This window comes from Tachypleus tridentatus, chromosome 12, assembly GCF_004210375.1.
Source record: "Tachypleus tridentatus isolate NWPU-2018 chromosome 12, ASM421037v1, whole genome shotgun sequence".
Classification (NCBI taxonomy): domain Eukaryota; kingdom Metazoa; phylum Arthropoda; class Merostomata; order Xiphosura; family Limulidae; genus Tachypleus; species Tachypleus tridentatus.
In genome coordinates, this window is record NC_134836.1 from 77,575,938 (window position 1) to 77,600,884 (window position 24,947).

The 24,947-nt window shown below is 31.0% G+C and overlaps 1 protein-coding gene across 3 annotated transcripts in view; it reads right to left on the bottom strand.

Moving 5' to 3' along the window:
- Positions 1 to 23,115, bottom strand: part of LOC143233692 (structural maintenance of chromosomes flexible hinge domain-containing protein 1-like) — a 97,394-nt gene extending 74,279 nt beyond the window's left edge. For 2 of the 3 annotated variants that reach the window (XM_076470196.1, XM_076470198.1), the window contains exons 1-11: positions 22,958 to 23,115; positions 14,858 to 14,942; positions 11,067 to 11,231; positions 9,981 to 10,063; positions 9,670 to 9,794; positions 9,073 to 9,190; positions 7,559 to 7,678; positions 6,527 to 6,690; positions 2,749 to 2,848; positions 2,076 to 2,280; positions 310 to 493 (exon numbers count right to left, since the gene is read on the bottom strand). In XM_076470196.1, coding sequence (XP_076326311.1) covers positions 310 to 493; positions 2,076 to 2,280; positions 2,749 to 2,848; positions 6,527 to 6,690; positions 7,559 to 7,678; positions 9,073 to 9,190; positions 9,670 to 9,794; positions 9,981 to 10,063; positions 11,067 to 11,231; positions 14,858 to 14,942; positions 22,958 to 23,071 — 1,463 coding nt within the window. In that variant the 5' untranslated portion in view covers positions 23,072 to 23,115. The remainder of the gene's footprint in view (positions 1 to 309; positions 494 to 2,075; positions 2,281 to 2,748; positions 2,849 to 6,526; positions 6,691 to 7,558; positions 7,679 to 9,072; positions 9,191 to 9,669; positions 9,795 to 9,980; positions 10,064 to 11,066; positions 11,232 to 14,857; positions 14,943 to 22,957) is intronic. The other variant, XM_076470197.1, reaches the window with a different exon arrangement.
- Between the last annotated feature and the right edge of the window lie 1,832 nt (positions 23,116 to 24,947).

The window sequence follows — 24,947 nt, forward strand, 5'->3', positions numbered from 1 at the left end:
ATGCACAATATACTCACTTCAAGAATTTGGTTGAGCTTTATATGATCGAAACATTCCTTATATTAGTAGGAATGACAAAATAAATACATTCTAATAATTGTAAAACATTCACTTTTGTGAGACTACATACTTCTAATCAACCCAGTGTAGAAATTATCCACATTATCTCATGGATAAATATTAGTTTTGACTATGTAGGTGGCTCTGATGACCCCTTTGGTTGGCCAAAATAATTTCAAAGTCAATAAAAAAATACTTGTTAGCTGTTACAAAAAGAATTAAATTTAAACAAATATACCAGAAAAGCACCTGTTATAGCATTCTACTGGAACATCTTTTAGTTTCTTTGGAGTAGCACACCATGGAAGTTCATCAATAGTTGTATATGGTATGAGTCTGCCATTCCAAAAACATTCAAACATGGGTCGATTTCCTCTTCCTGGTTTTGTATCAGCCATAACAGAATCATTTTCATCCTCTGGTTGAGGAAGTGCTAAAACAGTTAATAAATACATAAGCCTTATATTCATTTAGATATACCAAAATCAAAACAACAACTATCACCATCACACTTCTAAAATGAAAAAGAAAAAAATCAGGGGGAGGAGAGAGGTTCAGTTACAGGAGAAATTAATGGTTTAACCAGAATGTTTGAAGAAATAATATGTGAACACACTTTGAGAGGTCTCAGAGATTTATACACTGCTTAAGTGCATTAGACTTCTTTAGAATCAGACTAACCTAAACAAAAAAAGAATATGTGCACATGCCTGTTTATAATTCTTAAACCCCTGAACATTCCAAGGAGTGGCATTGAAGATGAGTGGGAGATAAGATCCAAGCAATAATGCTTTTGTGTCATCCATGGAGCCCCTCTGTGCTCCACATGCTATTCTATCAATCTTAAACAAACTTGTCATACATCAAAATGGTCACCTATAGAGTCAGTGCTCAGATCAAACACCCAGTGTCACCCCCCCCCCCAAGGGCTCTACATCCTTATATGCTGACAGACAGATTACTACAACTAACTTTACCAAAAACAAACATTTAACATTATTAAAAGTGCATCTAGTAGTAAATAAACTTTTATCTTTATCAAAGAATGATAAAGGATACAAGTTAAAAAATTGATCATTGAGAAGACAGGGGAAAAATAGCTAAGTCTCAGAATATTATAATATTTGTTTACTGTTAAAAAAATACAGTAGAATTCAAAGATCCACAAATGATTAAAAATCCACACATAAATATCATTCATGAAAAGAGTGTTAAATGTAAAGACTGAAAGCCAACAGTAGTTTTGATTTCATGCCAGTGTCTACAGAACTGACAACAGACACACAACTACTGGTTTTATTCACTGTATTCACAACTTCCATACAGTTGTAGTAACAATATAATTATACAATTATCCAATTCCAATTATCTGTATAATAAACAGGTATATACAGAAGCCATGGGTACCACTGTTCAATTTGTTCATATGATAACAATACTATAAATATTACCATATAAATATTACTATACAGATATTTATATAGTTTTTAAAAATGTATACAGCTATGAGTAATATTATTGATAATTCTCTTATAATTATTATATAATTTGAAATGCTAACATTTATTCATAAATATATATACAAGTACATTATTAATTAAATCTTTCATTTCTACATATACTTAGTTGCTAGCCAAATTCTTAAGAGACAAGTATCATAAACTGCTATGGCATCCACCATCACTGGGTTAAACTACAAACAAATTCTGTTCAATTCTTTCTGCACCACAGACTTCTGAAAATCAAACTTTAATTCCTATTTATTCAGTGCTCCTGTTAATTTTTGCACCTTTTTTGTTTCCTTTGTTCTCATCTAATAAATTTCAACAAAAACAGCGATAAATGTCAGTATGTTTCCACAGCTCATTTTAATTATGAAGTGAGTTTCATATCTATCAATTACAAAATACTTCTCTTTGTGGCAATACGACCTTTTCACTTTACTGACTCCTACAAAACTGTTGTACTAGTGAGAAAATAATTGTGGTAGAGTTAAAACAAAATTCTACATTTACCATAAGGATCATAAGGATACGTCTCATGGTCATATAAAAATGGGTGATATCTGAGAAGGCCTTCTACAACTCGTTTACCATTCATCAAACCTCTGAACTCAAAGCAGCTTGCGGCTGTTCTAATAAACTGCGTCTCCAGGTCATCTGTTACATCTCTAAGATTTGTTACTTTTGGTGACTGATGACCTTTTGAATACATTTTGACCTGTAGAAATAAAAATAATGCTCGTTTTTTTCTTAAGGTACTGATTGCTGTGTTACACACTAAGATAAACACGACAGAATATATAAATTTGCATTTTATGTTTGTGAAATGTATAGTAGCCGAAATTATAATTTTCTTCACAATAAGTTATAGCTTACAATGGCTTATAAATTCAGACAGTACACTATGTTAATACAGAAGGGAAGAAAAAGAACCAGTAAAGTTCATCGGATGTATAGTTGCACTCAGGATTAGAAGCTATTTTCTAAACATATATTATCAATAATAAGATATTTAATTTGCCAAAACTAAAAATAATTGTAAGGGCTCATATTTGGAACAACTTACTACGAGTTGGATAATTTGAAACATGTAAAAATTAATCATTTTCATAAATTACTTCATCAACATCAACATGTTATTCAGTTTACTTATGCTAAAGCTAAAGTGAAAAAACCCATAGCTCACCACTATGTCAGTAATTTTAAATTTGGAGAGAAGTTTCTGTCCTTTTTCTGGTGATAAAATGTTTCCTTTTGGTCCATGAATATAGTAATGATATGTGTGCCTAAACAAAAATTAAGAGCACTTTTCATCATTTTGAAATACCATTTTCCAAAGACAAGATAAAATGTTGAAACTTTGTAGAATGAACAACTGCCTGTTGTGGAGACACAAGTGTAGAGGACAACATTCTGAAAGTTTTCCACCTTTTGTCTTCAGGTGGAAAGATGTAAGATTTTTGAAATGTCGTCCTCTACACTTGTGTCTCCACAACAGGCAGTTGTTCATTCTACAAAGTTTCATCATGAATACTCTGCCTTAACAATCTGTCAAGGAATAAGATAAAATGTTTGTAAAATGTCTGAAATACAAGAAAAGTTCAGATCTCTTGAAAAATTAATAACAAAAGTATTATATACATATTTGTTTTATGTGCATATGATGCTTTTACTATGATATGCCTTTTCACAAAAGATAGCAGTAAAATACTTTTCCTACTGTTTTAGTCATTAAAACTAATTTCAAGATTATTAAAAAATCATTTTTTAACTCTTTTCACAAGAACATACACATTCCCTTCTAAAACAGTGGCATGCAAGTTGGGAATATTTTGCCAGCAAAGAAAGTAAGTACTTCCTCCCCCTTCAAACTTATGAACATTTACCATTTTCAAGTTTCAGAATAAGTAAAGAAAATACTAAAATGTGCATTTGTTTTTATTATGCCTTCCAAAACAAATTTGGCACTGTAATAACTGTTTTTCTACAGTAAATGGAAATTAAAATAACATTTTAAAAAAAGTTACTTTAAAACCAACTAACTTTCCTACAAACAAAATAAAGAAAAAACTACATTACAACTAAAACTTATGATGAATAAAATGTTATATAGGATGCCACCCTAGTGTACAGTTAACAAACTATTAGCCTTAGCAAACAGAAAATACTGTCATTTTTTAAACATACAAAAATTATAATTTGTTTAGTTGTTGTTATTTCAGATGAACACAGTTAATAATAAAATAGTGAATTAATAAAGTTTAATTTCTAATGTGTTTGAAAGAAATGGTCAGCAGGTTGAATACAGTTAATGACAAACATTATATACTATGTGACTTGTGAACTTAACTAGTGGCATTTCAATTTACTTTTGTGGATGCAAACATGTACATGCAATTTTTAATAGAAAACTAAATTACAGAATGAGAAGGCTGGAAAACATCCCCTCAATTTTTACTATGTGACAAAAATGTTTCTTTCCTATGCTAGATAGTTATTTAACTAAATATTTAAACCTATACCTTTAAAAATTACATTTTATATTTTTACATTACTGTATTTTCATAGTAACCCACTTTCAGCACAACTACAGGTATGTCATACAAGCTGGCTAATTAACTTAATGTATTATAACTTCATGCAAAACTAAATGAGCTATCTGTACAAAACTGTTCCTAATTTCGAGCTGGTAAATTAGACAAAAGGCAGATAATCAATGGCACTCATCACATCTGGAGGATCCATAATAAAAAAAAAAGAAATATTTCAGTGCCCACCAACCTCACCCACCATGGAGCTCTACAACGGGATGCACTACAATGTCAAACAAGGACACTGCAGCAATGTCAGGGTTTTGTGAGCACTACATCCAAACACCAGCATCAGATACAATGTTCACAACACCTGTTGATGGCATCCCACACTAGTACTTGGTTAACCCAAGCCCACATGGACCAGCCAAATGACCCAAGTGGGGCCACCCCAAAGCTGCCTGTCTATAGTAATTCAAGGCCAAAGTGGTGTGTTAGGGTTGAACCCCTCAATCACCAGGATCCTCTCCTCCCCTTCACAGGTCACCATGCATGGCAAACATGTGGGTGGATGTTTAGATCCCAGAGAAGGTAAACTGAAAGAACAGAACTTTCCCTGGGAGGTCCCCTCACCATGTACAGGAATCCACACAGAGGGGATATAAATATGAATATAAAGATATTCAAATTATAAAATAAACAAAAAATATTAGAATAGGTTTATATCTTATGATAATTGGGCACTATTAGAAGAAGAAAAAAAAAGTTAATACATAATGCCTCTTTCAACAGAAGCTCTGCTCATGATTTAGTAGTTTAACTGAAACAAAATACAATAAAAAAAGAAATTTAAAAGCATTCACTTTTCTAATATGACAACTTAAATATGTATTCCTATCTGTTTTTAGAGAAACAAAATCATGTTTGTTATGCCTACTTTTTATTCTGCATTGTAAAAATGAACTTACCATTACAGTGCTTAGGTATTCTGGCTATATTATATAAACATTAGCATTTTGTTAGCATACATTTGTAAGAATAACGTTAATAATGCTAAATTTTTATGTTTTCACAGCATATACTTGTATGAATGGATGCAACTTACTTTTCTGTACGACTTGTAAGTTCATTATTATAACAAATTGTAAATTAAAGATAACCAATTATATACCATTGGCTTGTTCTAACCAGCTACAATGTATTAATTCCCACAATTTCAGTAAAATGTAACAAGATTTATAATTAGTTAAAAATATAGTAATAAAAACTATTACAGTAGGAAAGTTATGATTTTAATAATTACAATGAATCAACCCGTAATATCAAATCATCATGTGAGATTTACATTAAAAAAAAAGTATCTTTTATTTATTATTTAATGATAACTTGAAACTGTGGGTTAAAACTCTGTACTTATTAAAATTAGAACTTTACTATTGTAATACTTTTTATTATTGTATTTATGAATTAAGCATTCATTTCAGTAGGTTCCTCAATAAATATTATTATTATTTATATCTATGTATAATATTCACAGCAATGAAATGCACTATTTCTAGTAAACATTCATCAAACAGCTTTTTCAAGTGGCACCTTAACATCTCGTTATCTCACAGAAGACAATTAAATAAAGTTTCCTGCAGTACAGTATCTCAGCTGGCTTTTTTTTAGTTTATCAAAACATTTTGGTTTATTAACATATTGAACAAAAATATATTGACATCAGATTGTTATAAAATGTAGAAGTGGGACACAGGCCAAATTCAAAACGTGTGTATTTGTGTGTAACAGTACAAGTCATTTGAGGTATTTTTAATTTATGGAACTGAGTTGTACATTTTCATTATAATCACAGGTATCTGTAATATTAATATCTCACATAATTTGAATTAATTTTTTGTTCAAGCAAATTCTTTACACCAGTATTCTGTCAAAATAAAAGTAAACAAAAAGTTCTCATGTCACCTTCATTTTGAATAGTAAGTTTCTGTATTAAATATCAAAACAAAAGACTGAAGATGTAGAAAACAAGGTAAAAAAATGTGAAACATGAAGGCATCTCAATAAAATACATTATGCAAGTAATATATTATTCTATAAGAGATTACACTTAAGGTGGTTAGGCCTAGCTATTGAAAAGTTGTTTTCAGACAAACCTCATATTGAAAAAAAACTCGGCAATACTGAATACTGGGTGCTCAACGAATGTAAAATTTATTATGTTAAAAATATACAACCACTAATGAAATACAATTATTATGAGCTCTCATTCATTTCACAAAAACTCAGTAAGCATGCATTTCATCTAAAATACAAAATTATTATATCTGTACATAAATCTGACATTTTTTACCAATACATAAAAACTAATTTATTCAGCAAACAGCAGTAAACACATAATATCAAAACAAAAAGTGCACTATAGTTACTTACGCTAACTCTCGACACAAATTTTCATAGTTCTGCTTCAAGTAAGTAACATGATCAGGCACAATCTCTTGTATCACAACACAAGTAAAACTGTCCTCTCCCATTTCTTCCAATATTACTTTCCGCATGTATTCTTCTTCAGGAGAAATATGACTAGCATCACCAGCCTATTTATATAAAAATTTACACAGAACTTAAAGTTTCACAAAAGTATGTTATGTTAAGCTAAAAATTGTATGATTAAGATATGCCTATCAAATGTTAGTTTATACTTTGGATATTATAATTATGTTTGATCATGTAATACTGAAGACAGTAACTTTCCCAATCTACCATGCTTCTCTTAGTTCTTAACAATAACAATAAAACAGAATTACCATAAGCTTCTTTCCTTTTATTTAGAGAACTATCATGTTATCTTTCCCTCTACCTCCTGTATAACTTTATAACAGATCTTCTGATAACTTAAATCTGTGACTTCCAAGTTGATGTTAACATACCAAACAAGTTTCAGGGGACTTGATAGTTATGGGGTGAAATAGGATTGTTACAATTCCAGTTTGTGGTCATCTTTCTCATGAAAACAGCCATAGATTTTGAGGTGTGATTGAAGTCTTGGGCAACTTCAAATATTTGTTCATTATTTCATTTTAACAGAGCTAGAAGATATCTCTAGCTTCATCATGTCTTTTTTTTTTTTTGGTTGAAGGATCTTTTTTCAAACCACAGCCTCCAATTTTTATGAGTATTCACAACAATTCTTTTATAGTGTGACTTTGAATATTTATACTGATTAACTTATGATGTGGTTTTGAAGCCTGATGCTTTGAGTTTTTCTATATACACAAATGTTAAGTACTTTTAAGTGAAAAAAAATTATATCTTATACCCTTGTTCTACAATTTCACAAAAAGGCTTTCAGATAAAATATTATAACACTATACTGGACCAGTTAAACATAAACTGATGACAAATACTAGTAACTAGCAATTACAATGTCACAGCTTTGTAGTTACTAATTCAAAAGAAAAATACCCTTCTATTCAAAATCATGCCACTGTATATTGATGTTTTACTCAGTTCTTTTTTCTCAAAATCATCTTTGGACATTGAAAACTCATGGACATCTTTGGAATTTCTGGGTTTTGTGATCATCTGAAATAGACAATCAAATATATTTCTTGATAAATAAATATAAACAAAGGTATCTAAAATTTGGAATTCCTTATATCTTTTTTGCATTTTATTAGAGACGTCTTACTTAACTGAAAACAATACATATCTGAAACTGATAACATTTCTTTAAAATACATACTAATACAGTGTTCTGGTGAAATATGTAATTGTTTTTTTAATTGGATTTTATCTCCACCACACTATGGACATCATACGTTGCTATCCATAATTTGATGTACATAAGTTTTCTTTAACTGTCTTATATTCAATCCATCTCTTGGAGAAAGTAACAGATAAACTTTTCTAAAAAAAAGTTTGACAGTTATTCAGGAGGTTACACATTACACAAATAAAATTTGATAATTTTCACAAGAAAAAAATTATTTCTCTTAATTTAAAATCAAAATTACCTTACATGGTGAATGGTCAACTTTCTGAAAGATAAAATGCCTGAGCAAATCTTAATTCAAAAACCTGATATTTTGCATACAAAAGTCTTGTAATCTTTACCAATAATCTGCAAATTCTGTTGGCAGTTAAGTACTGGGTGCAATGCACCTTGCTCCACAGTTAAACAGTTAACAATGTTTCAAGAGTTAAATTAGTATAAAAACACACTAGTTAAAGGAATTATACAAAGAATAATAATATATCTGTAAACTTGACCTTCATTCTTCCTACAATGTTATGTATATCAAAAAACGAATTATAGAAAAATAGATTCCATTCCATACATAAATATATATACACACACGTTAGTTTAAAAAAAAATCAAATCCCTTCCATGTCTTGACAAGTACGAAAGGCCAGTCCTTTTGGACTCCAGTTTCAAATGGCACAAGCAAATGAGAATGCTGGCTCACTTCCCTTCCAGTATGTGTCAGTCCATCACAGTTGAGTCCCACAGCTAACAACTGGCACCCATCACATGGCTGAGTAAAGTGGAACAAGTAGGATAAAGTGTCTTCTTGTTCAAAAACACAATAGCATGACAATGGCCAGCCTAAATTTTACAACTGTCCAATTGAGAGTTCAAATAGCAAAGCCCCTGAACCATGCTTCCCCTTATACACCCTTTTTTTTAATATTGATAACATAAAATTTTACTAGAAGGTAGCAAACACAGAATGCTTATTATGCTAATTATCTATGTTACTCCAAATTACTGAGCAGACATATGTCTTGATACTTATAGGCACAGAAACTCCTGGTTAAAATAGGTTTTCCTGGTCAATTTTCCAGCTGAAGGTTAACTGAAGCTTGCTATCATGGTTTGGTAAACAAACTAAAATAAACAACAGCAACACAAGTAACACATCATTAACAACTAAGTTACCTTTTATTATAGGAAATCAGTCTACAAGTGCACTCACCCGGGTTCTCTGTCCTAAGTAAAATATTGCTTGTTTCCCTCCAACTCCAAAGTAAGATATTTCACTGTTTAAAAATCGTGGAATCTCAACACCAAAATTTTCCTGGCTCTTTGGAGAACTTTATAAGGACATAAAAAAAAAGGAATATGAATATTTTCAAAATCTTTTACTTCAAGCATTTTAACATCCAGAAACAAATTCACTCTTAAAAGTAATAAAAAACTTTTATAAATCAGTATTTACATCAAGAATATAAACATTGTTGTACTTAAGTGTATGTTTATTTCATCAGAAGTAAACAAGAAAAAAAACAATTTAATGCAATAAGTATTACACAGAAAGTGTACTAAAGACTGTTGCTTCCCTAAGTTTCATTTAATTTTTAAATTTATATTTAAAAAAACTTTAAGTTTGCATCTGTTACTCACTCCAATAGTTCAGATTTTATTTTTACAATGAAGTTCTAACTATTTTACCAGTTAATCATTTTAACTTTGAAAGATATTTAGATACAAACCAGAAAATAAAAATGTTTATATTTATATTGATGCTTAACTTTTCCTTCTGGATAATAATGCTATGAATATCTTAACTCACTTCTGCTTAGAATTTTCTTTCCGATGGAACTTTGACAATCTGTATACTGCCCAATCTTTCAACTGACTTGCTGTCATTCCACATCCATTGTCTATGACAAAAATCACTGGAATTGGATCCAAATGCTGAAGATTTTTAAGCAAAAAAAAGCATGCCAGTTAAGATTATGACACTGAACATCATGAGTGTATTAATTAGCATATTTATACATGAAATTAAACTATTGTTTTGTGCAAAATTTATAGCACCAGATAGAGAATAAAAAGTTCCTAAGATTTAAACCATTATATCAAGTTTATTTCGATACCTACCAGTCTCAGTTCTATCTTTCTACAACCTTTATTGTGAGCTGTTGCCATGAGAGAATTATCAATCAATTCTGCTAAAGCATATGCTGAAACAAAAACCAAAAGATATTTAATTAATATCACCTATCATGTTTTCCACAATACATTAATCCTAATCAAATACAAAATTCTCACATATCAAAATTTTATAACTTTGCATCGATAATAATTTTGTGGAAATATGAACCACGTAAAAGTATATCAATAAACATGTAACTGAATGACACTTTTGTAACATTTCATTTGTCCTTTAAAGTTTAGAAGTCAAATATAATTATGACAAGATGTACTCCTGTATGGTTCCCAAAAGTGTTCTGTTTAAACAGTAAATAAAACAATTATTTCTTATCTCTGCTTTTGAAGTTCATATATTATTTGTAGCTTACAGAGAGTAAAATTATTCTCATGATTCATGGCATGTGCACATTTTACTTTTGTTGTGACATTACATACTGAAGGGTTAACATCTCTTAAGTGGCATCATTGTAATGTACATTTACTGACAGACAACACACTACTATATACTAGTGTAAGTGGTTAAAACAAGTGACCCCTTCAGGCAGCATGTGGACTTCTTTCAGAGAAATTATAATTTTTTTGTTCTAATTTCAAAGAAGGGAAAATATTTGGCTTACTATTAAACTTTCATTACAGTTTCTTTTGATGGAAAATCTATATAAAGTTACACTTTTCAAAATGTTTACAAAAAAAATGCTCATTTTCAGTAACACAATCTATAATATCACCCTACCTATTGTACCAAATACTACCCTTTCATGCAAATATTCAATATATATCCATTTTAGTATTTTATTGTAAACAAGTATTTAATACACAGACCATGGATAAAGGGTATGTTCAAGATACTTCTCATCCTAGGAAATTTAACACCTACTGACTCTACAATCACATTATAAGTTTCCCTAGTTCCCTATATCCCTTTTCTGCTAGAGAATTAAATGTCGTATATTAAAAAGGAGGTGACAAAAGTAATTTCCATCATATCAAATTTCAGTTGAACAGTTAAAGTTCAAATAACAAATCACTCACGTAGAGGATCCTGCCCAGCAGATGCATAGTATTCATACATTCCACTCTTGAGAAGTGTGTCATAATGAGGCAAATATTCAATTTTTTCTTCTGTTGGAGCTGGAAGATCCTGAGAAATATCCTTTAACACAGTTACACTGCTCATGCTCACATCGTTCTTAAGAGCTACAAGGAATATAAACACAGGTTTATTCAACTTACTCCCAAGCACAATAAATGATGAGAAACCTTCACAGCAGTTACAATAATCTGGCATAATGTTATTACAAAAATGGATATTTATTCAAAAGTTATTAAGTAGTTCATAATTTTAAATTATTTTTGCACTAAAAAATCTGATTATTTAGATAATAAAGGAAATTATAATTATGGACATAAATTATTTTTGGTATTGATAATACTTACCTAAAAGAAAAATCTTCCTAGCAAATTATCAAATATTAGAAATTTGATTTTCTGAAATATCTTTTTTATTTAAAAAGGGCCAAAGAAACTCATACTAGAGAGATCTTTTATTTCCATATTTCACACAAATAATGCCAATGATGAATATCTGAAATGAATTACATTCTACAAATGGTTTTCAAAAATAGTTAAAACTATACCTAAAATGAAATTTGGTATTCCTAAAAAATTAATATTATTAGTGTGTTTAATAAATTTCAGAAATCAAACCATATACTTTTCTGAGTACTGCCAGAATATACCAGGATATTTTATCTTTTCTACCATGCATAATTAATCCACACAATTGTGGTTGAGATACTTTAAAATTGGATATGTAAATGTAACGTTAATGAGTCCTTCCCCCAAATCTAACTAAATAAATTAAGTTTATTTTTTGTGCAATGCTACTCAAAGGCTATCTGCAATGACCATCCTTAATTTACCAGTAATAGACTAGAGAGAAAACAGCTAGTCAACATCACCCACCCTCAACTCTTGGACTACTATTTTACCAATGATTAGCAAGATTGACCATCACTTATATCTCAAAGCTGAAAGGACAAACATGTCCACTGACAGAGATTTGAAACTGCAACCCTCAGGTTGTGAGTTGAACTAGGCCTAAATAAATTAAGAATTTCAAACTTTCATAATTTACACATCAATTCTGTCAAATATATATTAAGTTCAAAGTTTACAATTTTTTTATGCAATAGATAAAACACATCTTATTAAAGTACCAGTTTACCATAACAAAGTGACTTGTACAATACTAATATTTTTTAAACTTGTCCTACTCATTAAATAATAACAAGAGTTTTGTTCATCTACTTTTATTCTATGAATCTTGTTGCATCATACTTTATACAGTAATGTTTGATGTAAGACAAAAAGTTATGAAATAAATTGCCATCAAATTACATATTGTTCTTAACCTATCTCTTCTCAACAGTCCACAGCCAGACATCAATTCTCACCATAGTCTATGAATATGTTCATGGTTATAGGTAACACCTTGACTTAGTGGGTTTGCTATAAATACCTTAAAATTCAGAAGGCTTAAAAATAAATTCTATAATTCCTTCCCAATAAAAAGATGTAAGTTTTACATCTTATAATGTAAGATGTAAAAAACTAAATGAAATGCCATTTAGTGGCATTTAAGAAATAAAAAAATAAAATATTATTTTCCTCTAAATGAAAAAAAAACAAAACAAAATTATCATACTGTACAGTTTCTTATGATTTATATTCAATGTTAAACTAATCACAGCCACACATGAATACATGAAAGATTGCTAAAACAAATTGAGAATATGTGAAAAAAGATGACAGAGAGCCATTTATCACTCCTCAACCACAAAATATTTGACCCCAACTTAAACAGTCTTCCACAAAAAAATAAAACTAACAAAAATTACATTTCACCAACTTAATCTAATTAACATCAAAACAGTTGTTCACACAACTGTTGACATAAAATGTCCTAACCACTATTATGCCTGTTGTATATCAGACAGATGAGTCCTGCTACTTAGGCAAAAGTCTAGTCTGATTAGCCCATGTAGTGTTGTTGATATAATATTACATTATTCTTTACTTCCACTCATAAGTTCTTATGATAAATTATAAAGTTTACAGTTTGAGCAAAAAGTTTTACTTCTGGCATATTAACACTAGTAAAGTACTGAGAAATTATCACTTTTGAAAATTTGATTTGACTATTAAAGTGATATTTATAAACAGTTCAAATTATTCAATCAATAATTTTAATTAGGTAACTTTGAGAAGGAATAAAAATGCAAAAAAAAAATAGATAAACAGCAAAAAAATAAAAGATGACTTGGTGTCTGTGAACTCGATAAATTATAGAGATGTTATACATGAAAGAACAGTAATCTAAATGCAAGACACGATTTTTTAAGAAATAAAAAATTGTGATTTATTATTCTGCCTTGTTGACTTCTTGGAAAAGCATTATAAATATGAAATTGTGTGTGTGTGTTATTTGAACACATCAACCACCTCAAACTGCTCAATGACAACTTATTTTTCATTTTCTTTTTATTCTGACTGAAATTGGATGTTCTACTGAACTTATGAAAGTAATATACATTGTTCTTCAAAATCAACACAACATGTCAAGCTGTTTAATATGCATTCTGGGAGCTTTCTTTCAAAATGGAGAGCACATCTATATGGAAGTACAGTTATGCAAGTACTCCCAGTTATTACCTAACAAAATCACTTAATCCCACTGTTTGGAGTAAAGATTACCAAAAAAAAAAAAAAAAGAATACAGTAAGAAAGTTCATAAATAAAATTGAGTCATTCCATGTCAAATCATCCAGGGGGCTGTAGGTGACCCCCACAGAGGATACTTTAAAAAATTATAACTCAAAAAGTAGGTTGAACACCATCTTGATTTTTTTTGTAGATCATATTCAGAGATATATGAATATATGGTAAAAATCTGAAAAGGCTGAATAACTGTTGACATGGTCAAATTGTGGCCTGAAGTAGGGCTATTTTTAGCTAAATCATAAAAAGTTGCATGCAATTAAATTTTTTTTACAGGAGATCTAACAGACTTTTAATTACAACAATTACTGATTTATCAACTGATATGTTATAGGAAATTTGAAAAAACATTCGGCTTTGTAACATATTAAGTCTTAGAGCTATGGCTTACAACATAAACCAATGTTTTTTTCGATTTTGGGTTTTCAGTTGATTTTACTGCCTCACTATGCAAATCCTAATAGAGATAAACTTGATTTGAGACATTTTTGAATTCTGTAAGATTAATTCAGTCAGTGTGGCAATATTCAGCCTTCTACCACCATTACTCTTGCAGCTTTAAGCAGCCAAAGTTACCTGAAAACGAAATTGCCAAATATAAAGGAAAATTAATTAAATTTTACAGGGCTGTAAATCAGAAACTATTAGAGATATTGATATAATCTTTGGCAAGTTTTCATTATATGGGTAGATGAGCGCATGCAAATTTTTTCAAGGCATTCTGAGGGGGTCACCTGTTGTTTTCTGTTAGTCCTGTTGATAAGATAATGATGAAGTTAGTACCCTCTGGGCTCTTCTCTTGTAGCAAACACACAAATGGTACTCATTATTTATGTACTAGTCAAACTGAAATGTAAGTATTAAGTGATTATGCATATTAGATTATGATGTTTACTCTGATAACAAAAATTTCAATTAATTTTTCAACACTATAGGTCAACCTTTCTGACCATTCATATATACAACCTTCTCTAATGAAACTGACTAAACTCTAAGTACCCAATATAAAATATACACAAATTAAAAAAATGAACAAAACCTACCTGTATCAAATGAAGAGTCATCACAAATGTTTTCTCGATTGAGAGTACAAATGACAAAATTCTCATTTTCTGCTATGCCAAATGTCTGAGAAATAAAATAAAGCATAAAATATTGAACCATACATCACATGTTACAATTATAACACTGATGGTTTTAGCAATATTATGAATAAAATTAATAAAAAAAATAAAATTCACCAGCTTAATGTAGTCCACACCAAAACAGTTGTTCAAACAACTAATGTGATTGGGAAAAACATGCACAAAATATAAGATACATAATTGCTTATTATATTTATAATATTGCTAAAAACATCAAATGTTAGATAAAAATATAATTCTGATATACTGATTAATATCTTGAAAAAAATGTATTATATGTATAAAACCAGGCTTGATCACAATCCATCTGAAAGAAAAAAAAAATCATTATGATATCTAAAATCAAGGAATAGACTAAATGAACATTCATTAAATGGTATAATTTTTGTTATCATTTTACAACTATTATGAATATGTGTAATATGTATATACCATTAGATAAGAATTAGTCCCTTTTAATAAGAGATAAATGTTGCATTTTTAATGGGATAATGAACAGTATAATTCTGCCTTACTAAAAGCACAAGCAATTACAAGTAAATAACAAACAATGTCTGTACTGTTGTGATTGTAGTATACAGGCATAACATGCATTTCTACCTTCTTTGCCAAATTCAAAGGTTCAAATATTTTTTTAAACTTTTCATGCATTCAAGACTTGGCAGCCTTATAATAGAAAACTGGTCATATCCCAACTAAGTTACTTAATGTTCTGGGCTATTCACCTATGTAATCACAGTTGCATTCTCATAAATACATGGACATAAGATATGAAAGTAGATAAGCAGTGAGACTTAATAGGTCACATCTCTTTTATTTTTTGATGGGAATGAAAAAAATGACATAGGTAGGAGCCCTAAAAAATAGCATTCTTGTTAACAGTATATAACAATATGTCTTCCTAGTGTAGAGCAGTTCTCAGTACAATTATTCTCTCCAATAATGGTACCTCCTTTTATAAATACATTCTTTTAGAGTGTTTTTTGTCCAGTGTCTTTCTTTGCTAAATGCAATCACAAATTAAGAGAATACAGTTTAAATATGTAGAACAATTTCTAATTGAGCTTCTAATTAATTATCAGGACCCTACCCAAGTACTTAAAGAGAAATCAATAAAACTGAAGATACCACAGAGTAGAAAGTGGCACTGTAACAAGAACCTTATAGTGTCTTCCACTGACAAATGTTTTTACTCATGTCCTTTTTCACTCTTGTGTTATTAAACTTAAAAGGCTTTATTCTTGAAGAATTTACATTTATCAGAGTACAAGGGATTATAATCAAAAAGAGTTAGTCACTGAAGTGAGAGACAGCTCTCAGAGACCTGACCACTCTTTCTGTCAGCCATCAGACTTTTGTTGATGTTGTTAATGTTCATGGCTTCATTCCTGTTGTAGCTACAGACTCACAAATAAAACTGCCAGAATCTGATGCTTTTAAAACCAAAGATTAATTTCAGTCCATAGAAGACGCACAAAGATGAGTATTGCCATAATAATGAATGGTCTGATGAGACTGAAACCCATTGGGGCAGTTTATACAGGAGTCCAAGGCATCTACCAAACAGAGTAGCATAACCATGACCAAAAGTCCAGCCAAGGTAAACTGGACATACTGCTGGTGAGTGAAACTTGCAGTCTTATCTGTTTGCCAACAGTTGAGACAGTGAACATCACTTGTTGATCCATGAAGTCATCAAGTGCCTCTCCATCATATGAGATATACTTTCAAGATGATTTTGGGCCACTGAGAGACCTTAAGTTATACATAGCCTATAAACATACTGTTCAGTGTAACTTTTTCTGTTTTCCAGGAACACCAACCTGAAACTGTCCAACATAGAGCCTTAGAGATGAGAGCTACATTACACACACACACACACACACACTAGACATTTTGTACACGTCATCCTGGTGTTGTCCAAAAATGCACAGGAGAAAAGTTTATGAAGTAACAAGTACCCATGGGTGAAGATAAATATATCTTTCCCTCAAAATTTAAAGGTATGGGTAAAGAGGGCATGGATCTTTGCTCAAAATGACAAGAATCAGGAACAAGCTGCACAATGCTTGAGCTTGGATGTTCCATATTTTGACTATAAAATGTATGATTTAGAAGCAACCCTGGGATACAGTCATGATAAAACATGATTAAGTTTTAAGCCTGTGTTGAACAAAGCTATCAATCAGGCCAAGTTTCAAAGTTACATTTTCAATAAGTCCCAAGAAGAGAAAACCAAGCAGCTGTTGCAGCAGTAATTCAGTCTGCTTGCCAACAAAGCCTGACTGGACACCAATGAGTACACAGAGCTTCTTTAGCTCTTCCATGACGACTGTGCTGCAACAAATACAGATGTTGCCTCCAAGTGGATATTGCTCCAGAATGGAAAACCAAGCAAATCTACTTTTGTGTCACTTCCAAATGAAAATCTTGTATCCTGCATCACAGCAAGTTAGACAAGGCCAACAGTATAGCCCAACTGCAAAAACATGGAATATTGACATCAAACTTTAGCAGTTGCCACCTTGGCTCCAGGAAACTAAAGGAGCTCAAGTCTAACATGCACATTAGATTAGAAAGGTAACAGAGAGCTTTCACCAAAATATCTGGTGTTCAGCCCAGCTCTGTAAAGGCTGAAATTGCACTGGTGTGTTCCAGTAAAGCCAGTTATCACTGGTTTTGTTCTGCCGTACTGTGATGAGATGAATATGGCTGTAGTGACACATCTTTGACTTTGTCTAAGTAATGTCAACCATTGAATGAAAATTGTCATCTCTGTCCTTAGTCCTGGCATTAAAATCTTAAGAAAGGATTTTACTACAATGTTAATCATCTTTACCTGTATAACAGGTAAACTGTGTTTATATGAAGAATATATCCAACACTGGCCAGATAAGGTTCAAAAACATATGTTGCAGAGGGAGTCATAGTACCTCCAAATATACAAATTCTGTTTCATAGTTTATTGAGAATGATGTGTAATGTTTAATGTGGTAATGGAGCCAATGCAAGAAATGCACTGTTTCTTATCCAGAGATCAGACAGTATTAGCTCAAACAATTCTCTCTTCAAGAACTGATGAAATCCTGTTGGTGTTCTACCATTATGATAACCAACTATTCAGCTTGCCACTCAAATCATCATCAGCACAGAAAGTAAAATGGATATAAGTACTAGTGACAACAAATACACAATTACCACCACCACTTACGTAACTAGCTAATAATTGTGTAACCGTCAAACCTAATAACACTAAACAGTTCCCAGTAATTTTTAATACTGTATACTTCATCTACTAGTATTAAAGGATACACTTTCCAGTAAGTTCCAGAAAGTCATTAAGTTGCTTTCACTCTAACTCTCCTTATCATTTGTTATTCTTTTGAAATAACTCCTGAGATATGGTTATAAAGCATTATGCATGAAAGTAAACAGCAGTATCTTACAATGGTAAACCAGGTGAGGTCTTGAGAATTACAAACTCCCACACACTGGGATAGGAATGACCTGTCATGTAGAATGTGCCAGTCTTTTTTGGTAAACATGATGTTATGGTTTCACTAAGTAACATATGGTTGTAAGTCTAGAGTGTGAACTCAAGTAAGGTCGCTCGGAAAGAAAAAAGTTTTGATCCAGTAGTAGTCTGTTCTATCAAACAAATACACACACTATCTTCTAACAATAAAGTTTGTTTATAGTATTTTTTTTTACATTTGTGTCAAGTCTCTCTATTTCTGTCTCACTAGCTCAGATTTCACTTGGCAAAACTAGTAGATTCTTATCTGTGTGAAAGAATAGATAATTCAGTGAAAAAAATTTACTCTGGTCCTAGAAAAATAAAAGAACAGTGTTTATTATTTTGCAAGAAAAGGTAGGATGATGTTAGATGACCTCTATAAAGAAATTATAATTATTTATAAGGCAGAAAGTGAAGTATTTAAGTATTATAATAAATATTAAAACTATGATAATGTACAATAATTTTTTGTTATAGATAGTTCTTAGATTTTCTTTAATTTCATTATCAGCAAGTTAAAATTTAAAAAGTACTTTACAACTGTAAAAACATCAGAAGCTTTAATGCAAGAAGTTTTTGATATTGATAGAACTTTAGAAAGAACAAATTAATACAAATAATAAACTAAAACTACAGGAGCAAGATGAAATATCATTAATTCAAGCGACATAAGCAGGACATGGCAACAGTCAGTCTTTTCTTTCCTTTTGTTATGTTATCCACCTGGAGTTGGTCATAATTAAACAGGTGTTCTGTTTAGGTAAGCTGGTTGACAACTTAATAATATTATATATTGTTAGATTATTATTAGTCCTTGTCAAGCAGTAAACAGTTAAAAGTGAGTTATTCAGCCATCAATGTTTTTTTTTCAAGAAATAACGAATGTAAACTTCTTGTAACTTCCTTTTTTTAAGCAATCTTACCCTAAGTAACACTGGTTAGGTGTGTAGCTTGTGTGAAATGAGGATAATGTTAAAACAAGCAACTGATTCATCCAAATAACATAAACATCACTACTGCTAATTATGTAATCAATGGCCAACAGGCCACAACCTTGAATTCACGAGTTAAAAGCAGGTGCATGCATATCACAATACACAGTTACCTAACACTAACAGAAATAGCTGCTCTGTTGTGTTATAGTCAGGGTTATAGTGGGGGATGCAGCCAGTGCAAATCTCAAGGGTCTGAGCTCAAATAACTATTTACCACACACACAATGCCAAAAAGTCACCCTTCTCTTGCTCTCTCAAAAAAAACAAAGTAATATGATGTTGATAATACATTTTGGTGAGCCTTGCAAGTGGAAAAAATAACATAAATAATTGATTGGGATAGGATAAGAAAGGATAAGGGATCCAGAATCAGGAGAAGTACCAGGGCTCAGGATTTCTCTCTCAGACCCTGGTCATAGTCAATTCAATTATTTGTTGGTTTTGAGTTCTACCACTAATATATTAAGTTGAAAGAATTTAACTGAAATTATTAAGAATTCACAATGGTAACATTTTGATTAGTTGAAACAATGAAAAACAGTAATGATTAGAAACATTAATTTTATTTAGTTGAATATTTTCATGAGTCATTATAATAATTAATTAAACTGAACAAATTTGAATTAATCAAAACATATAATGAGAAATTGTTAGGATAATATTTTTGGACATTAACTGATTTAATAGTAATTTCAATTAATCAATTATATCTTATGTAACACTAGTCAATGTCATTTATACTTATAGGTAATTGATCATAACAATTAACTCTATTAATTGTTCAGCTCTAGATAAAGCATTTGCCACACAATCCCGACACGAAGAAAATGCTCCAAATATCAATTATCAGAAACAAGGACATCAAAAATCAGTACCAAATATATCCAGCAGGATCTGGCTGAGGTTATTCAGCTGGTGCAATTATGTCAATTTTAGAAGTGCATAAAGTTTTCACTTACCCTTCCAGCCAACAATCTTGAAAAAGATGCATTTTTAAATGTGAAAAATAGGCTCTCTTTTGTGCAAAACGATGTATTTCAACAATCAAGTGAATTTACAGAATGTATGTGCTACATAAAAGTGGTCATCTAAATGACAAACTTTATATTATTTGGACAAAGAGGGCCAGTAGAGTTTAATTAAAAAAAGGCTTTTATGATTCCAGTTCAGACCTTCTCATTGATCAAGGCTAATATACCAAGTAACAATCAATTCAATAAGGACAGTAAACTGTAAATATTTCAGAGATGTATAAACATAAAGAAAAAATATATTAAATCATATGTCCATGTTGATGTACTCACCCACTGTTAGGTAATGCTCATTAAATTCAAGAATGCAAGTTCTAGTAATGTTTTAGTTCAGTGGCAAGGCATATAGAAAAGGGAAACCAGTAGCTATAGGAATGGGTAATTAAAACTACTTCCACAATCAGAGTTAGACTGATTTCATCACGAAAGCACTACTGACTCTTATTTGTATTCTATAGCATGTAGGATGAACAAAAAACAAAACAAAAATAGTAATTTGGCAAATTAGAATTTCCCTCATAAGGCTAAATGGTAACTGATATGGGTTTGGTATCAATTTTTTTTGTCTGAACTTCTGTACATTTAGAAATTTACTGAGACAAATTTTGCTTCCTTTGATGATTTTCTCCTTGAAGTACTTACAAAGTTTGTCCATTTATATGTGCACATGCCGAGATATATTGGTGGTGGTGGTTGGTTGGTAAATGAACTGTATGATTCCATAATTTACACAATTAAAGTTCTGTGTAGTTCACTAACTTTCAGGGTGAATTAATACTTTATACAGTAACTTTTTTGATGGATAAAGTTATTTTGTCATTGCTTTACACGATTTAAAATTGGAGAAGCTTTTAAGATATAAGAATTATATCACATCAGAGGTAAAATAAAGTTGTTACATATGGTGATAATAAGACACTTGATACAAACATGTAAAACATGTTTGTTGCTTGGTTACAGTAGCAATGTTTGTCCATTCCGATACCTCAAATTAAAAGAAAACATAACTTTTAATTTATTTTAAGTGAAAACTTTTATTTTTCAGCTCAGGCTTTTCAAGGACTTATCAAAACTTTTTAATAAATTACAAACAACTGAGTATGCCTTACTTTTCATATCCAACCAACATAATTATAATAAAATATGAATATCATTAAAATAATTACACTATATTTATTCAACAGGTACAAGTGAACACAATACTGGCAAATTTTTATAAAATCAGTTTAAACAACACCATTTTAAATAGCATATATATATGTTAGAAATTTTCAGAATATATTTTTATTTGTTGAATTTTAACACCACCATTTAGATTATATATTCTTATTAAGACCACAAGTTCAAAGTTTTATTACTAACAAAAAAAAGTGAAATAATTAGCCTGCATAACAAAACAAAGTAACTTGTCAATCAAATGTAATTTGAACATCAACTAGCTACTTCACCCTTCATGTTTAATGGAGTATTATTACCACAAAAGGTAATTTCAAGTTTAAATCATCACAGAGTAGATCACTGAATACAAAAAATGTACTTATATCGTATGGGTGGAGAAAGAAGTTTATTTAAAAATAAGATAAGAGCACCAATGTCAGCAGTAATTTCCAAGTAAACTCTTTCTGAAATTCTGACACACACATGGTGTTTATAACTGATAGACTCAGTCTTTTGATCACAAACATCCAATCTAAATATGCCAAACATGGCTGTTCATACTTAAATGGCATCAAAATACTTTAGCACTAAGAAAATATTATACCTGTAGCAGATGTAGAAGGATGGTACATCATTAAATCAATCATACTAACATTGATACATCATGGTAACCACTGTTTGTACTCACAATCTCAGTTTTTAAATTTATGTAATTATAATTGTAAATAACAAATTTTTATATAAAAACAATTTCACATTTTCACCTCAGTCAAAAAAAGTACCTATTAGTAAGATGGTCAAATGGCAAAAATACTGGTATAGTATTAATAATTAGTTTATATCTCACTCAGTCGATTAAATAACGTTAAACTTAAGGACTGATTTACAACGGTTGGGTGAGATACAAATAACGGAGCTTAGTACACACTTGTATGACTATTTATTAGCAATACTTAATTAATAACATAAGTGATAATACTGTCACTGTATCATTGGTCTTGACCCTTCCTTGCCCATGCTAAAATTAACTTGCCAAATGTTTGGCAAAGAAAAGTACCGTTTCTAAAACCACGAAAGCGTACTTTTGTTAGAAAGTAAAGCGAGGACAAAAGCAAAGCTAAATCAGTTTAATGCTTGTTGATATTGATAATAATGTATGTACACAAACTCAGTAATTGGCAAAAGTGAGGGGCACGTGCCCCTCCTGCGCTGTGTTGGTCCCCTGTCCTCGTTTAAACTTGTATAATTCGTCTCCCCTAGTGTTATTAGTTCAAACTACAAAAGATCAATAACTTACGGTAGCAACCTTTTGTTTGAGATCTGCATATGTTTTCACACCTGTAATATCTAAATTCACCGGGGAAGAATCCCCTTCTCTTCTGTCAAACAAATTAATCACTCTCTTCGCCATCAAACTCAAAGTCGAGTCGTCTTTTATATGGTGGCGCCACCCTAACTTTCTTTTTTATTGTTGATGATCACGTATTAAATATCTCATAGGAAAGCTCAGTATGAAAGTAAATATACCAAGTTCAATTAAATCAATTATAAAACCGTGAAACTCAATTCAGTCTATAATTCTGAATAAAGTCTATAATTAAATCATACTAAAAAACGTTTAAAAGTATATGTACTAAAACCAATCTGTACATAAAAGTCGCCATTACGTCTCAGACAGTTGTCACGTTATTTTCAAAGTGAGGAGCTATATGTATATAGAACAAGGTCTAAAATTCGCAACATTTTAACTGGTCAACCAGGGGTTCTAAATCAATTATAGATTTTTTAAAAAGAAAGACACAATTGCAAATATGAATATGTATATTATATGTAATACTATAAACAATACTTATTGCTCTTGGATTGTGTATAATATTTATAACAATTTACATAAACTGAAACATACAAAAAATTGTTTGTTTGTTTTTGAATTTCGCACAAAGCTACTCGAGGGCTATCTGTGCTAGCCGTCCCTAATTTAGCAGTGTAAAACTATAGGGAAGGCATCACCACCCACCGCCAACTCTTGGGCTACTCTTTTACTAACGAATAGTGGGATTGACCGTCACATTATAACGCCCCCACGGCTGAAAGGGCGAGCATGTTTAGCGCGACGGGGAACCCGTGACCCTCAGATTACGAGTCGCACGCCTTAACACGCTTGACCATGTCGGGCTACAAAAAAATAATCAGACTTGATATTGTTATTTTCATTTTTGACCAAACGATGAGGTACTTTTCCATTGAGTTGTTAATATTCGTCACACTTCATATGGTTTGTTGCGAATTTCGCGCAAAACTACACGGGGATATCTGCTCTAGCTGTCATTAATTTAGCAGTATAAGACAAGAAAGAAGGCAGCTAGTCATTACCACCCACCACCAACTCTTGGACTACTCTTTCACCAACGAATATACGCCCCGGCGGCTGAAGGAACAAGCATACCTGGTGTGACGGGGATTCGAACTCACAACTCTCAAATCACGAGTTGAGCACCCTAACCACCTGGCCACCCCACGATCGATCTGCCATCTACATGTTTTAGTAGTCAATCATCTTTCTATTTCAGATAACGAAAACTTCTTTATCCGATAGGACTTAAAAGTAATGAATAACTCTTATGAACTATCTGAAATAAGCTGGTGAAACAAAGACAGTACTACCATTCAAGACTTCTTTTAATCCAAGCGCCGAATATAGAGATATTGAAATTTAAAATACGTTCTAGAGAAGCTGCAGTTTGTTCGAAACAACGTTTTAATAAATTTCAAGCCTTCTTTCTGTCTTATTACTAATAAAAACCATTGAATTTTTATCATCAACTACAGAAAATATTTAAAAAATAATAAAAAGTTACAAAATAGTTTGGTATATAAAAAAATCAGCTTTCTACTTCCTTATTTTAATACAGTATTATTCTAAATTCATTAGTAAATTTCAAAATGTGTTGAATAGTATCTCGAAATTTTCCTATAGAGTAAAAAAATTCAAGCCGCTCAAATAATTGTTTGCGCATCTTGAATACAGGTGTATTTTCCAGCAGGTACGACAACAAATGAAAAATGAACTAGGTGGTGATGACTAGCTACCTTCACTCTAGTCTTACATTGCTAAATTAGGGACGGATAGCGTAGATAGTCTTCGTGTAGTTTTGCATAAAAAAACAAAATATTTATTAAATACTTTTCTATTTCTATGAGAGTGGATAAAGAATTTAATGTTTAAAACATACTAGGCCTAATACCAATGGCTTTTGACAACAGTGATTAGAAATAAAAATACACTC